Source organism: Bos indicus, chromosome 5 (assembly GCF_029378745.1).
Source record: "Bos indicus isolate NIAB-ARS_2022 breed Sahiwal x Tharparkar chromosome 5, NIAB-ARS_B.indTharparkar_mat_pri_1.0, whole genome shotgun sequence".
NCBI lineage: Eukaryota > Metazoa > Chordata > Mammalia > Artiodactyla > Bovidae > Bos > Bos indicus.
The window spans coordinates 12,098,900-12,116,608 of record NC_091764.1 but is presented as its reverse complement, the minus strand read 5'-3'; the positions used below and the strand labels follow the sequence as shown (position 1 = coordinate 12,116,608).

At 35.6% G+C, this 17,709-nt stretch overlaps 1 protein-coding gene and 1 long non-coding RNA gene across 6 annotated transcripts in view; one reads left to right on the top strand and one right to left on the bottom strand.

Annotated features, from left to right (window-relative positions):
* The window catches only part of METTL25 (methyltransferase like 25), a 118,638-nt gene that overhangs the window by 31,878 nt on the left and 69,051 nt on the right, over positions 1 to 17,709 (bottom strand). For all 5 annotated transcript variants that reach the window (XR_011566514.1, XM_070788881.1, XM_019960310.2 and 2 more), the window contains 2 exons: positions 14,260 to 14,289; positions 9,544 to 9,617 (listed from right to left, as the gene is read on the bottom strand). Coding sequence is in view for 4 of the 5 variants with exons in the window: in XM_070788881.1 (XP_070644982.1) it covers positions 9,544 to 9,617; positions 14,260 to 14,289 (104 nt within the window). In the remaining variant the exon portion in view is untranslated. The remainder of the gene's footprint in view (positions 1 to 9,543; positions 9,618 to 14,259; positions 14,290 to 17,709) is intronic.
* The window catches only part of LOC139183058 (uncharacterized), a 69,486-nt gene that overhangs the window by 34,368 nt on the left and 17,409 nt on the right, over positions 1 to 17,709 (top strand). Inside the window, exon 2 of the long non-coding RNA XR_011566515.1 lies at positions 13,035 to 13,148. This is a non-coding gene — a long non-coding RNA (uncharacterized lncRNA). The remainder of the gene's footprint in view (positions 1 to 13,034; positions 13,149 to 17,709) is intronic.

The following is a 17,709-nucleotide window of genomic DNA, read 5'->3' as shown; positions in this document are numbered from 1 at the left end:
AAAACGTTGAAGTTTTTCTGTCTGAAAACAGCAAGCAAGCACACCAAAATCCCCCATCCCACACAAAACCTCTCTCTGATCCTATATCCTAAAACTACCTCCCAAGGGTGGTTGTCACATGATCAAATGATGAGTTGAGTCCCAGAAGCATTTGATGTACATGAATTCAAGTATGTATGCTTGGCATGTCACGAAAAATACTGTGAAACATTTTATGTATGTATTGTATACTGTATACAGGCAAACAATATGCACTTAAACATTTTACACATTTAATTACGATACTGGGCTATAATACTGAATCTATGTACTTTCCTTCAGTACTTTGTAGGAAATGCAAGGAATTTTCATAGGTAGATTTTACTGTACATGACACCTATGTTTCCACTGTATAGAATGGCTTTTCTATATAAATTTTCTTATTAGACCACGCACCCTTGGTTACTTGGTCTAGAAAGCATGGGAACCATGTCAAATAATGGTTGGCAGTTGCTGTGATAAGACTGCTAGACTAGTTTGCAATACTGCTTACCATCCTCCTGAGAAAGAGTAATGCTAGAATCCTTTTGATAATGCAGAGAAGCACATAGTTACCTGTTTAATATATCTGTCTCTGTTACTCCCTGATGGCAGGGTCCACAGATTATTTGTCAGGTTATCTTCAAGGCCTCAGACAGAGCCTCCGATCATAGAGGGTAGTGTTTAACACAAAGCAGACTGTCTGATTAACAGGACAATGACAGCAGAGTAAGAGAAAGTTGAGGCCACGATCCAAATTTTGGCCTCCCTGGCAATAGTACTCTTTCTCATACAGATTTCAAGAACGCTCTAATTTTAATCAAGAATACTCTCTAAAATTGCATTGTACTAGGAAAAAAAAAACACTTGGACAAGAAGTCAACAGATCTAAATTCCAGCAGCAGTAAACAAATCAGCTCTCAGAACTTCAACTTTCTCACTGAAAAAAGAGAGATGAAACGGAGGTAACATCTACTTAATAGCTCAACAGAAAGATGTAAATGAGATAACGCACGATAACAGTAAACTGTAAAGTGTTACAGAAATATTAGGTAAGGTAGTACTTATATTACTTGATAAAATTATGATTTTGGTCGTATAACTGTGTTGGTATTTTATTTTTTAAATAAGTACCTTGACTTGTTATTAATAAAAGTTTTGGTTTTCTTATTGCTTATATAAGTGGCTTGACTACTTACCATGGAATGCAATAAGGTTAAATGCAGGGATTTAAAACTGTGGTCTTCACTGGCTGTGAGGAATCTGCAAAGACTTTTAAAGGGGTACACCATTGGGGCTGATTTAAAAAAAATAAGTTTCCAAATCCTCTACTTCCTTATACCCACTTTCCTTAAACTCATCTGTCTGGGAAAATCCCTGTTTTCTACATCTCCTTTCACAGATGGCCCTTCTGCTCTAACTTGGCAAAGAAAAGGCATACCTCTCACCCACACTACTATGTTGCATTGCTATGAGGTGTCAGATCCTCCGGAGAATCGTTGACAAATAGTTTCCTTACTCAGGCATTATAAAGGCCACACCCATCTGTCTCAATAGGAGATGCATTCCAATAAAGTTTAACTGTTCATATTTAATAATTAAAAATAAAAAATTTTAATTTATGTTGTCCACATGTATAAGTATTCATGTAACAATAACTTGACCCTAAATAATTTATTTTTTAACATTTAGAGCTTTGACAGGTATAGGAAATTTTGTCATCAGGTGGACATGACATAAAAGTAACAGGAGAGCAAGGACTAGTCACCAAAAGGAAAGGATGTTTGTTGCACTATGTTCCTATTTTGGATTTAAATGGGACTAGACTTACTGTATATAACAGAAAATACTCCATAGTATTCTATAGTTGACTATCAATAATATATGTGATATTAAACAAAATAATCAAAACAATCTTATTTTGCTATTGTCATTTCCTTTGGAACTGAAAGACAAATAATCAAATTAATCACAAATGAGATCCTCGGATGGGTATAATAATTATTTTCAAGATTTTTCTGTGCTTCTTAGAGTATGCCCCATAAAACACTTAGAGTTATAAATTTTAACTACGTGTGTGTATAGTTTTGAGAGAAAAAAATATCATATGAACAAATAAACACATTTCAACAAAGTTCAATAGATGAATTTTAATAGTGATAGCATTCACTATGTTCCAGGCACTATTTTCAGCACTTTATATACACTAACTTTTGGAGAAGGAAATGGCAACCCACTCCACTGTTCTTGCCTGGAGAATCCTAGGGACGGGGGAGCCTGGTGGACTTCCGTCTCTGGGGTTGCACAGAGTCGGACACCACTGAAGCGACTTAGCAGCAGCAGCAGCATATACTAACTTACTTTTCACAACATCTCTTTGAGGTAGGTACCATTTTTCACCCCAGTTTACAGATTGGAAAACTGAAGTAGAAACACATTAGGTCATATGCCTAAGATCACAGTGTCTCACCCAGTGAGGAAGGGGCGGTGCTTTTAGCCATCACACCCTGCTGTCTCTCACCAGACCTCTGAGAGTCTTTAAAACAAAAATGTGCGTTCGAATCTTAAACAGGACGACAGTGCATGAAGCATTTACTTGATCAAGAAATTCTTGTCTCTCAAAGGATTTTTATAGAATCACTGCTCTTCAGACAACAATCTGAAGAATACTCTATAATCAGGATCTGTAATCAGGATCTGATTTATCTTTCTTCAAAGGCATTTCTAAAATACTCTGGAGCCAGATTACAAGGTTCCATGACTTGTGAATGGAACCAGCCAAACAAAAATCATCTGAATTGGGAAATGATCAGAGACAAGTAAGTAAAACATTCAGTATATTATGTGTAGCATAAGAGCTAATGAGAAGCTGATGATAGAGGAGAGAAATGTTAGAGAGGAGTGATGGTGGGTGTCACAGGATAATTTTGAGTGAAGAACTGAAGGACAGTCAGCTAGCCATGTGGCATCTGGTGATGATATTCCAAGCAGAGAATGCATTATATGGAAAGGCCTTAAAGTAGAGAGTATTCCTCTTATTTTTAAGTAATGGCAAGGAAGGCAGTACAGACATAAATAAATGGGAAATTAGTAGAAATGAGATCAGAGAGAGAATGATAGCTCCATCATATAAGGCTTTGTAGGTCATAGTGAAAATAATCAGCTTTACTTCCACATGAATAAGAATCCATGGGAAGATTGTGAGGAAGATCTCACTTAAAAGTATTAACAGGATCACTCTGGCTATTGCATAGAGAATAGACTCAACGGGGCAAAAACAGAAGCAGGAAGAGCAATTAGGAGGTTACTGTAATCATCTAAATGAGAGATGGTGGTGGCTTAGACCAGGGTGGTGGCCCTGAGGGTGGTAAGAAGTGGTGGCATTTTAGATATGTTTAATTAGAGAGACTACAAAATTGCTGGACTAGATCGAGGCAGTGTGAGAGAGAGGGGTCAAAATTGTCTCCAGAATTCCTGACCAGAACAACTAGAAGAACTGGACTACGGTGAGCTACAGGCCACAGGGTCACAGAGTCAGACACAACTTGAAGGAACAATAACGATTAGACTACAGATTTGAGATTCATCAGCGTAAGATGGTATTGAAAGCCATGCAATGTTATGAGATCACCTGGTTAGTGGGGACAGAAAAAAAGCTCTTTAACAATGAGAGGTTTCAAAGAGGAAGAGGAGTCAGCAAAATAAACTGGGGGGAAAAAAACGAATGAAACAAAAGAACGAAATTTAAAAAGTGACTATCTTAAGAGGGACTTTCTCTAGCATATAAGAGAAAAAGTGTTTCCGTAAAAAGTAATAAACTGTCTGAAATACTGATGGCAGGCTAGGTAAGATGAGGACTGAGAACTGACCACAGGATTTAGCCATATGGGGTCACTGTTGTTGTTCAGTCGCTAAGTCATGTCCGACTCTTTGCTATCCTATGAACTGCAGCATGCCAGGCTTCCCTGTCCTTCTGTCTCCTGGAGATCGCCCAAATTCATGTCCACTGAGTCAATGATGCTATCCAGCCATCTCATTTTCTGTCAACCCATTCTCCTCCTGCCTTCAATTTTTCCCAGCATGAGATTCTTTTTCAATGAGTCAGCTCTTTGCATCAGGTGGCCAAAGTATTGGAGTTTCAGCTACAGCATCAGTCCTTCCAAAGAGTATTAAGGGTTGATTGCCTTTAGGATTGACTGGTTTGATCTCCTTGCAGTCCAAAGGACTCTCCAGAGTCTTCTCCAGCAGCACAGTTTGAAAGTGTCAGTTCTTTGGCGCTCAGCCTTCTTTAAGGTCTGATTCTAACATCTGTACACGACTACTGTGGGGTCACAAGTGATCCTAAAAAAGGGAGTTTGATGGAGTGATGGAAGTAAAGTCTGATTGGTATTCAAGCAAAAATGGGAAAGAAATTGGCAGCCCTTTCAAGGATTTTCCCAGTAAAGGAAAGAGGAGATATGAGATAGTAGTTGGAGGGGAAAATGGGTCCAAAGAGGATTTTCAGAATCAGTGTTCTTAACCATGATGATATATGACTTCATTAAATAAAGCTAAAAATTGGCCACCAGGGCTCACTAGGTGTCAGAGGAGCAGACACAAATACTAATTGTACATTTAGATTGGATAAGAGCAATGAATCAAACAGATTAAGTTCTATGGGAGAAGAGAGTGAGAAGGAGAAGAGAAAGATACTAGAGATGTTTTCTAAACTGAGTTTTAAGGAAACCCTAGGATTTTACCTGCCAGAGGTCAGGGGAGGAAAGGATGACAGGAATGGGGAGGTGAAGATTTCAAGTAGCCAGAGGAGCTCCAAGAACACACAGGAGGTGCAAAATTAATTGCATGGGAAAGGAATAATCTAGTGTACAAACGATGTGCATGAGCAGCTGCTTGGGGTACAGAGAAGGAAGAAAGGGGTGACTTAGGCTGGAAAGGACATCAGTGACACCTGAGAAATGGCCCTGAATGCCATAATAAGGATATTTTAGTTTTTGAGTATGAAGAAGAGGAATTATCAAACATATTGAAGTAAGAAAAGTGACATGACTGTTTCTGAAAGATAAATGATGGGATTTAAAGAACAGACTGAAAGGGGGCCCTCTGTCAGAATAAGGCATGGTTAGCATGCTAAAAAGGAATGAGCATTCTTTCTTTTAATAAAAGTGAATGCAGTAGATCTAATTAAAATTCTACTCAAGTGAATCCAACACCATCCACATGCTGTCCACAAAATGAAGAACATGGCTTACTTGTGGCATTTTCCAAAGAAGCAACATCAGTGTAGGAAATTTTAGGAAAAGGTAGATATACTCAATAAAAATAAGCAGAAAGTGTCAAAATTCAGTTTCTCTATCATCACAAAATATTTATGAAATTATTTGTCTCGTGCCTTTTATATGCTAATATATACTGAAAGACAAGGAAAACTTTAAGTATTTTTTCAGACTTATAAAATTTTGCTGAAAATGGAAATCCCTTAAAGAAGTACCAAAAATCTTCAACCTACTTTTCAATTTAAAAGATACTGACTTGCTAATTTGACCACACGTTAGGGACTAAATAATTACCTTTAATTTTGTGAGCCAGTGTTGATGACCTGGCTTTTCAAATATTTATCTGATTACTGCAAAATCATAATGAAATTAAATTAATTAATAATTACAGGCATCAGAAATGATGTATTTCTTATACAGTGGTTTACAGTACTCAGTATGAAAGAGAATTATAAAGTATATACATCTATTTCTCTGTCCTCTTTTGAAGAGTTCTGAAGGATTTTTAATTCCATGAAATGCTTTCTTTGGCATTTTATTCCCTTAGAAAGTTTCCAGATAAGGACTAATTATAACATCTTAAAAATTATACAAATTATTGAGTTTTAACATAAATGTTCAATGCTAAGTCACAATTATAATCAACAGAGTAAAGATACTCTGTTAATTTAAGTTCATGAAAAAAGTTTACTTCTAATATAAACAATTATACTTAAAGAACTTTCAGAACAATGTTTCAAGTATTCTGAAGTGGGATATCACTTGAAGACAATATATTTTAGTTAGCAAGGAAAATTAAATAAAATGCAAAAGAAATTATTAAGTGATCTTATTTCTATCTTTAGTACTCTTGCTGGATAGAGATTCCAATCAAGGTAACCTTGTTACATTGCTAATACAAGGAGACCTATAACTCAACTCATATTTAAAAATATCCCAAAGAATTTACAAGGAGACCTGTAACTCAACTCATATTAAACATATTCCAAAGAGAAGCATGGGATAGCAAAAACATTTGTGGACTACAAATTTGGTCCTAGTCCTGGTTCTTTTAAGCTGTACGACTTAAGACAAGCTTTTAACTACTTTATCTTAATTTTCCTTATTACTATAATGACGTGATTGCAATAGATACTAGGGATATAATATGTAGCTCAACTAACCCTGAGGTGTGGCCTGAAATGAGATTATAATTTTATTACTATTGCATAAAAACAAGGATTTAAAAAATACAGTGTGTATGTCAATAAAATGAAGTTCTATAAGCAATACCAAATCTGAGAAACAGAGCATTACCAGTCTTTAGAAATTCCTATGTGCCCCTCGCCTTCCCCACTCATCACTCTGTACTCAACTGCCCTCCCTCCAACAGGATGCTATACCACTGAATAAGGCTTGTGTTGATCATTGCTATGCTTTTCTTGATGCTCACCACATATTTTATACTCCTGCATAATTATACAGCTGTGTTTGTTTCCAAATTATAAGAATGGATCCATCCTGCAGGAATTTTTCTATAACGTTTACAACATTCATTCACTTTGATGCATGTAGTTGTAATTCACACATTTTCACTAAGGCACAGTGTTCTACCTACAGTTTACCCATTCTCCTATTAATGACATTTTTGTTCATTTTATTCATTCTGTTTAGACTACTGCTCTTATAAACACTGCAGCTATTTATCATTCTTCTGTTGTTGCTGCTATTGTTGCTTTATTCTATTTATTTTCTTAAATTTGGTCACACTGGGCAGCTTGTGAGATCTTAAATCCCTGATTGAATCAAGGACTGAACCCGGGCCCCGGCAATGAAAGCACTAAGTCCTAACTGCTGGACTGCCAGGGAACTTGCCTTTTGTGTATCTAAGAAATGGCATCTGGGGAAAAATGAAAATCTCAAGCTGAGCTCATTTCTCTTGGTTTCCATCTTCTCCTAAATATCTGATAATTTTCAATTTCCTTGCTAGTATCTGATGTTCACCAGACAATTAAAAACAAATTTAAATACACACATACACACAAACACACATACTTGTATACACTCACCACACACACGCATATGTACACATCTCAGCATTTTCAGCTTTTTTCAGATGGAGAGTTAGCTCTAATTATAGTCTGCTGTTCTTGGATGTGGGTTTCTCTTATTTTCTTTGGTTTTTGCATATGCCATCCTGACTAGATTATGAAAGACTCCTATGTGGATACTAGATCCATAGTATGCATTCAGAACTTGATAGACTGCCTGCCACACAATAAACAATCCCTGTGTTAAAAAACTATAACAAGTACAAGTCTTGGCAACTTATCAGAATGTGTGGCTTGATACTGGGAAAAGAAAATAAGCAAACATCATTTTAAGATTCCTAAAGATTGATAATGGCCATGCCATTCCCCAGAAAGGACAAAAGAAGTCAAAGGACAGAAGAAACAGCAATAGAACTGGGGTGAAGCTGACTTTGTATTTTGGCTCTGGCTGAATCTGGTGTATTTTTAAGGTACTTAAGAGAAGCTATGTGAGTTAAATTGAGAAATGTAGATTAGAACTTCAGAAAAGAGGTATGAGCTGGATACATGATGTAAGTTATCTCGTTACAGTAATTGCTAAGAGAAAGAAGAAATATAAAGAGACAGCAGCTGAGTATAAAACACTAAAGAATTTCTAGAAACACCAAGGGGCTAAGTAAGAAGAACACTTAAAGAAGATAGATGAGTTTTGAGAGTAAGAAGAGGAAACTTAGAGGAATGTCGCTTAATGGAAGATAATGAGGAAGGCAGTCTGGCAAAAGCAATTATTGCATGATCAAATGTGGCTGAAAGGTTAATAAAGGTCTGGAATGAAAAAAGTATTATAATAAATAATATCTATTGAGTAATCAAGGCAGGCAAGAATGTGGAAGGTTAGAGAGATTTGAATTTTTAAGTGAGAAGAAAGGTTTAGGAAAGAGTTTAGATGATTTTAAGCAGGAATTAAGAGAACAACAGAACAACAAACACACTAATGAATAGATCTGAGGGCTTAAAGGAAGGCAGCCAGTCAGTATGTGAGTGAACATGAATTTGCACAATTTTGTGACTTTTGCTAACAAGGTTAACATCTTGGGGTGAGAAAGAAATCAGTTTTCCAGAAAGAAAAAGGAATTAGTTTACAGGAAACCATGAGAAATTCATTTCTAGACATTTTGAAGATTAATATTTGGAAAAGAGAATGGATAGTGGGATACAGATTTTGGAGTTAACTACATAGAAATGACAATTAAAATCAATGGCATATGTAGATATTTACATGTCATAATTTTTTTAGTTAAAAGAAAAAGACTATTTTTCTTAGAGAAATTATACCTAATCTGAAAATATTAATAGCTTCCATTCCTATTAATGAGTGTGGATTTGTTTTTGTCTTTGAGAACTTGAAAACTATCCTATTTTAAGAATAATTCCATTATAACCAAATGGCAATAAGAATCCTAAAATTATAACTAGTAGGAAGAAACTCACGAAACCCGAAGGGACTGCAGAAATATATGTTTGAGTATAGCAGTTGTTAAACCACTATTATGAAAAACTCTCCTAACCCTTGCCTTTGTGTATAGGCAGTTATTATCTGGGGAAAACAGAAACCAAACACAACATACGCAGGGCTACTGTTTTACCAGTAGAGACAAGAATGGCCACAACGGCTGTTTAAAATGGACATCTGTTCTGATTACTAAGCTTCATGCTCCAGCGGTTGTGAACCTTCTACGACGTAACCTTTGCTCATATTTGGGCTTCCCAGGTGGAGCGGTGGTAAAGAATCCGCCTGCCAATGCAGGAGACACAAGAGACGCAGACTCAATCCCGGGGTGGGAAGATCCCCTGGAATAGGAAATGGCAACCCAATCCAGTGTTCTTGCCTGGAAAATTCCATGGAGGAGCCTGGTGGCCTATACAGTCCATGGATCACAAAGAGTCGGACACGACTGAGCACTTAGACACACATACACACACACCTGCTCATATTATATTCACTGAATTACTAATATATAACATTTCAATACTTCTCACACTCTAAAGTGCATTTTACATATGTAACCATATATAACTTAATCATCGTAACAACTTCCCAGTACAAAAGGGAATCATTAGAACTCTTATTTCATGCTCAAATTCAAAGCTTCTTCTACTAATAACAGTGACCCTGAATAAATTCACCTGAAAATGAACAGTCACACAGGATAGATATTATTATTGAAACGAAATCATCATACCATTTGGTGATGCCATAGCACTCTTTAATAATATCCTGGAGTATGGCACGATAGAAGAGGGACTCAGTAGGCAGCTGAAAAAAAAAGCAGATACATATGAGCACAAGAAACAAGTAAAAAACAAAAATTAAATCAATGCTTGAGAGTTGGGACCATAAGTGAATGTTAGAAACCTGAGTTTGCTGTTAACATAGAGGATAATATTATAACTCTTCTATTCTAAATAAAATGTACCTGGGGGCTAATTCTCACTGAGAAAATAAAAGAAACTATAAAAGAAGTAGTAGTGAATGAAGCAGAAAAGGAATAATCAAAGAAAAATGAGCTAACATCCCAAATGGAGTGCTTATCATTTAAAAACGTAGAAATAAACGTTCACAACTGCGTCAGCACTGTAAAGAGAGAAGTAGGATGTGTGCAAAAGAGCAGAGAATGTGGGTCTTTCCTCACAGACGTGGATTAGAGATTTAACCTAGGACGCTGAGCCAGAGAGAAAAGGCACTACACTACATAAGGACATTCCAAAATAGGTTCACTTCCTAGGGAGAAAGAAGTGGGAAGTGACCGTGAAGGTCCAAAGGTAGGGAAGAAGGCCTTAGTGATGCACGTTAGCTTCAAAGAAGTAGAAGGTAATAAAGTACTATACAGAGAGGAAAAATGCTTCACTGTGGCAATGTAAGAGGTACTCTTATACTGCTGCTGCTGCTGCTGCTAAGTCGCTTCAGTCATGTCCGACTCTGTGCGACCCTAGAGATGACAGCCCACCAGGCTCCCCCGTCCCTGGGATTTCCAGGCAAGAACACTGGAGTGGGTTGCCATTTCCTTCTCCAATGCAGGAAAGTGAAAAGTGAAAGTGAAGTCACTCAGTTGTGTCCGACTCTTAGCGACCCCATGGACTGCAGCCTACCAGGCTCCTCCGTCCATGGGATTTTCCAGGCAAGAGTACTGGAGTGGGGTGCCATTGCCTTCTCCAATAGTGGCCAAAGACCTTTTAATACTGATAGTACAGGAAAATTCAATATCAGGAACAATAACCCTGTTTCCATGTCAAGTTACTGTTGAAAAAAAGAAAAATGAACAAGGAAGGAGGTCAACAATAATTGAATACCTCTGAGTAGTCAAATAAGGTAAAAACTGTTTTAAAGACAGAGTTCAATGAAACGTGCATATCTAATAAGTTATCCTTTTGTAACTTTAATTCTCCTTCTGAGCCTCACATTGTTACTATCATTTGTTTTCAACTACAACACACTGGATTCAAGTGGAGTTTAGCAGAAAATAAACATTTTGCCTGTGTGCTCAGGCGGGAAACCTATTCTACTGCCCCACTTCGCCACTTAACATCAAGTTCCTACACTGCGTGTCCCAGATGCTGAGACTAAAAAAACATCTCAAGTTGGCAGTTGAGGGTCAACCATTATTTCCTGGGTCTTTACCCAATGGCATTGCCTTCTTAAGTCACTGGAGAACATCTGACTTGTAGGGTCTTGAGACAGTACTTTGAACACAAGTTATATCCTCACTGGATGGTGGGAGCAGTGAGAAGGGCGATTCTAGTAAGAAATGGTATTAGAAATACCAGTTTCCAACACAACTCCTAAATGACTCACTGAAAAGCAGACATACATATACTTGAGTGCCCACACTAAAATTTATAAACTTCAAAAGGCACACTCCTTATACAAAATCTCTTTCCAAATACAACTCCTTAAGACAAAATCTCTGATTTATAAACTTTCATTTCCTGAAGAGTTTTCCAAAAATTTCATTAAGAATTTCCCATCTCTGGATATATTTTCTATTTGATAATTTTTGATCTTCAGTTCAGTTCAGTTCAGTCACTCAGTCGTGTCTGACTCTTTGCGACCCCCCGAATCGCAACACACCAGGCCTCCCTGTCCATCACCAACTCCTGGAGTGATTCTTTTTTGCAGTACCTACTATCTCTATTATCTGTCCCCCATTTCCCCCAAATCCTTCCAGTTCTCTCACAGAAATGTTGAAATCCCTTTTCATATATTAATACCTACTCATATTGTTCTAGTGAAATTCAAGACATTCTGAGAAATATTTAATGAAGTAAAACATTAGAATTATAAATGGCTTACAAAATTAACTTTTTATTTGATTAGTTATAATAGATAGGAACTTCAATGTTATGTACATTTTATATAAAACTCCTAAAAACACTGAAGCTGTTGTTTGAGCTGAGGAAGCCTGGCTCTGATGTCCCACTACTAAGCCATGATACTATTTTGCTTCTTCCACATTTTGGCAAAGATGGGGTGTCATCAATTTTTTTATTACACACTTTCATGTACAAAAGCTGAGAAGAAACTCTTAAAAATAAAGCTCTCCTTTCCCATGCCTTTTAGATAAATTATATAAAATGATATTCAGATAATTTAGAAATACATGTACATTTAATTGTTATTAAAAACTGACTATAGAAAGGCTACCAAAAAGACCAAGAAACATACTTTAAGCAAGAGAACATACAAAAAATGGAATGCACAGAGGAATACAAACAGGATGGAATAAATCATCATTCCCCAGTAACCCTGAGTAAAGAACTTTACAGCTGTTTCCTAAGAGAAAGGAAAGAGAGTTATGAAGTGCCTTCGAATGTGCACTCCTTGAATAACCAGGACTATCCATCCTGGTAAATACAGATGGGGGTAAGTGGGAAGGAAGTCAACATCTTCCGTGCAGCCTGTGCCTGACCACTCCAGGAACAAGCTGGATGTGCCTCAGAGTTTACTTTCTTTCCTTTGCAAATGATAAATCAACTTAACACTTTAATGAATTTTAAAATGAGAGGGAGCAGACAGAGGACACCCTTAAAGGATGTATATGTATATTAAGACATACATGTTATAGGTCTAGTGGACAGGGCACTAAGCTGGAAAAACTCTACAATTAATTGAGCTAGAATGTACTATTAAACTTGTGCTGTGTATCATGTTCTCACGTAAGTTTGGGGAATACTTAACTCACAAGATGGACTGTAAACATGAGCGAGCACTTGGGAAACTGAAGGGCAGAGCATAAATGCACTGGGGCATTATTATGATTAATGCTCTTTCCTCTTCCAGACCCCTAAGGAACCGCTATTTTGATCTGTACTATAGTCAAGAGCTTGGGCTCCAGAGTCAGAGATTCAAATCTCATTGTTCACTACTTAACAGCTTTCTTGTGTGTATTGTGAGATAATAGTCCCCACCTTAGAGGCCATGTATGGGGCATTTTAATTGAAAAAGCCAACTTTGAACTGAACTTTGCTAAGCATTGTATGAAACTAAGCTTTCATTTTCATGATCATAATTAATCACCTAAAACAGTAACAAGAGTTGATATGTACTGAAGACTTACTATGTGACATTGTTTTAAGCATTTTACATCTTTCACTCATTTAATCCTCACAAAAACTCTATGAGAAAGGTATTATTATTACTCTTAGTTTTATGATTATTATTATTTGCATTTTACAGATTAAGAAATTAAGCTGTGGAGAAATCATGATGTGTCCCCAGCTCACTAAGCCAGTAACTGATGTAAGACAAGACGCAAATCAGCCGTCAGAGAATAAAGCCTACAAACTTAAAGTATGCTCGAATGTCTTTAAAAAATCAGTTTTTGTCAGTTTTTAGGTAGCTACAATCAATATTTTTTTTATAATTTTATTTTTTTTAATTTTATTTATCTTTTTAAATTTTTTAACTTTTTTTAAACTGTGCTCAGTCGTGTCCAACTCTTTGCAGCCCCATGGACTGTAGCCCGCCAGGTTCCTCTGTCCATAGCATTTTCCAGTCAAGAATACTGAATTGGGTTGTCATTTCCTCCTCCAGGGGATCTTCCCAACCAGGGATCGAACCTGCGTCTCTTGTGCCTCCTTCATTGGCAGGCGGATTCTTTACCACTAGTGCCACCTGGGAAGCTCCGACTTTTTAAAAAAAGTCCACACAAAGTTCTTAGCATTGTGTCTGATCCAAAGTAAGCACTCAGTAAATGATACTTGTCACTACTATTATCTCTTATTATATTTAAAAATTAAAATTGACATATTAATACTCTGAAAAGAAGCTAAAAATAAATCTCTAAAATTTAGGTCCAGTAAGAAAATTTTGTGATAAATTTAAAAGGAACTCTAAAAAAATGTTAAAAATATTAAAACGTGTCATAAATCATAAGGTAGAGGATAAAGCAATTACATTGAATACATTTAATATCTGTTTATATATAAAAACTCATTTGGTTGTTGCAACTAATGACTAATGAATTCAATAAAAACAGAAGTTAAAAAACCACCAAATAAAATGTGTGCTTTGAACTATAGCTAAAAAATAAATTGAATGTTATACCTTGTTTATCTTTGCTTGAACTAAGCCCATAAAAGCTTGAAAGTCAGCAACAACATTCGTCAGAAATATTTATAGACTGTTTAACATAATATGAAGAAATGAGGTCCTAGTATAAGAGTATAATGTAGAAGTCTTCCTAAAAGCTTAATATTCTTTTCCTGAGAGTTCAATTCTCTTTTATAATAAAGTAAACTTACAGAAAATGTGTAAGTTTGAATATGAAGAGGAGACAAGAAGAGGGAGTATTTATTAAAATCCATCAGGTTTTAGGTTCACCAGCAGGTCAGGTATGAAGAGCACTTTGAGAAAACCTATCACTTTCATCAGCTGGATTAGAGTAAACACTCTCACTTACCCCTTGGCCAACTGCAACCCGCTCCAGAGCCTTTAAGGAGAAAAAAATAAGACAAAGATAGTTGATATGTTTAGTCTTATCTTATAAAACTTATAAACACATTATATGAGGGCTTGTAAAAGTGACATTGAAAGAGATTAATTAACTGATAACATAATAGTTTATACACTTACAAGTGTTAATATCACGAAGGAATGCTAACTCGTACACTTGTATAATTTAGGGCTGCTATATGCGTGTGTGTCATGTACACAAACACACACACACTGCAACTGTATACACTCTTTGAACTTAAAAGGAATTAGAAAACTGGAAAGATATAAAGACACATTCTTGGCTCTCTTTTATTGTAGCTAAAACAAATAAATCCAAAGCTATTATAATATATGTAATAAACATAATTTATATGCTATGTTTTAATTTATTTTCTTCCAATTTTTAAAAAACATATAATTTTATCTTTTATTAAATAAAAGTATATCGAACAAATTATGGTTGAAATCTTAGCTTACAAAAGTACATGTTTTTGGTCTGCATGGTCTGCAAATTCAAATCAAATTCACGTATGATCAACTCACTTTAAGAGAAAGTAATACATATTTTACAATTTTACATGTAGTTAGTTTTACATTTATATTTACTTAAAATGCAAAATATTTTTATAAAACATTTCCTAATATTTCTAATAAATACTCTTAATACAATATATATGAAAGATTTGTTATAATTCAAATATGGAATAGAGCCTTCTGAAACTTTCAGTTTTTTTTAGAAACATACATTTCCACATTTATGTTGTTTTATAACTGAATCACATGATAATATTTTAACTAAAATTTTATTATTAAAGCTTTAATTAGAAAATATTTCAAACATAAAGTAGTAAAATGTAACATATTTGCATACACTTCCTAATTCAAACTACTCATATTTATTTCAGATGCCTATGTCTTCTTAAATATTACTTTTTAGATTTAGCTGAATCATGTCCTTTTAAAGCTGAAAGAAAACTTACAGATTATCCAAAGTGCAATTTTTGCAGATGCACAAGGTCACTGACAATGAAAGGAACTTGTCACAAGTTGCACAGTTAGTTAGCAGGTGAGTAGGAACTAAAAACTTGTTTTCCAAATCCCAATTTACTTTTCATGATCTCATGTCATGAAGATTTAGTGGGAAAATGAGCTCATGTTATGAAAGTTTGCTTCACAGAAATTGTTTGAAGAAAAAAATGGAACTTTCCCATTGACTTCAAGGATACCTTCACTGAACATCAAGAGTAAGAGTGTTATGAATACAGAAGATGATTATTAAATAATAAACTTTTTATTTTATACAGGAGTATAGACAATTCCCTGGTAGCTAAGATGGTAAAGAATCTGTCTGCATTGCAGGAGACCTGGGTTTGATCCCTGGGTCAGGAAGATTCCCTGGAGAAGGGAATGGCAACCCATTCCAGTATTCTTTCCTGGAGAAATTCATGGACAGTGGGAGCCTGGTGGGCTACAGTCCTTGGGATCGAAAAGAGTCAGTCAGGCATGACTTACTAATATTATAGCCAATTAATATTGTGACAGGCAAGTTTTTAATAATATATTATTTGGTGTCAATACAAATATCATATAACACAGGGCTAATTTTGGTATGTATTGTTGATGAATTTATCTTAGAAAACCAAATGTTAAATTTTGATTACATGATAAAAGATAAACAGGTAGGTGATAAACAGTTTCTTACAAATATTAATAATTTTTATTGGCCAATAAGTATAGATGATGAAGAGAATATACTAAGTGTTCATTTCATACTAATATTTTTATATTTTATCAGGCTAAAAGTATGCTGATAAGATTACACTAATATAATTCATTTATTCCCCCCTGGTTAGTACCCTTAACAATTCATCTGAAAGTTACCAGAAAGATATCTCTCTGTCTGTCTCACTCTCTCAATCCTTTAAGCTCTGAATATTTGTAGAAAAGGTGAGTTATGAAGAAAAAGGCAATGAAACAAGAAACACCAAAAAAATGTTCCTTAGACTTTCTAAGATTTGTCAAGAAAAGAAATCCACATGAGCAAAGACAAGGATAGAGCTAGAAGGAAAGGAGCATTCTCTAAGAAGCTGACATTAGTCAGGCAAAGTGGTTGATAAATTCTTTATTTTGGAATTTACTTTTCAAAAACCCTTCTTCATGGTTTGTTGAATGTTTATAGCAAACAGTTTTGTTTTGTTAACATACTATATTCTTTTATCTTTCTAACGGATATTAATTGCTATTATATATTATTTTGGATAGTATCTGTTTTTATTTTGGATTGTTTTCTCCAAGTTGCTTCTTTCCTATTTGTTTATCTGATCTCTGTTCTTTCCTGTTAGACTTTCTTAGACAGTTAAAGATTCTTGGCTGTCTGCTGATAACTAAAATGTAGGTATCATAAACTTGAATGGAAGCACTGTGCTTATGAGAGGACTAGTAATTACAGACCTCACCACAAAGGTCCTATTTTATCGTGAAATTTCTAATGCCAGTATCTTCAGACTTTTCTCTTAGCCTAGTCAGATTCCCTACAAAAAGACTATTTCAATTTCTTCTTGCTTAGAGGAATCAGTAAACTAAAATGGACAGGAATGGGTAAATTTAATTCAGATGACCATCTTATCTACTACTGTGGGCAAGAATCCCATAGAAGGAATGGAGTAGCCCTCATAATCAACAAAACAGTCTGAAATACAGTACTTGGTTAAAGCCTCAAAAATTACAGAATGATCTTGGTTCGTTTCCAAGGCAAGCCATTCAATATCACAGTAATCAAAGTCTATGTCCCAATCACAGATGTCAAAGAAATTGATCCGTTCTATGAAGACCTAGAAGACCTCCTAGAACTAACACCTAAAAAAGATGTTCTATTCATCATCAGGGACTGGAATGTAAAAGTAGGAAGTCAAGATATAATTGAGTAACAGGCAAGTTTGGCCCTGGAGAACAAAATGAAGTAGGGCAAAGGTTAACTGAATTCTGCCAAGAGAATGCATTAGTCATAGCAAATACCATTTTCCAACAACACAACAGATGACTTTACACATGGACATCACCAAATGGTCAATACTGAAATCAAACTGATCACATTCTTCATAGCTGAAGATGGAGAAGCTGTGTACAGTCAGCAAAAACAAGACCTGGAGCTGACTGTGGCTCAGATCATCAACTTCTCAGAGCAAAATTCAGGCTTAAACTAAAGAAAACCAGGAAAAACCCCTTGGCCAGAAAGGCATGGCTTAAATCAAATCCCATGTGAATTTTCAGTAGAGGTAATTAATAGATTCAAGGGGCCAGATCTAGTTAACATTGTGCTTGAAGAACTATGGACAGAGGTCCATAATATTGTACAGGAGGCAGCAAACAAAACCATCCCAAAGAAAAAGAAAAGCAAGAAGGCAAAGTGGTTATC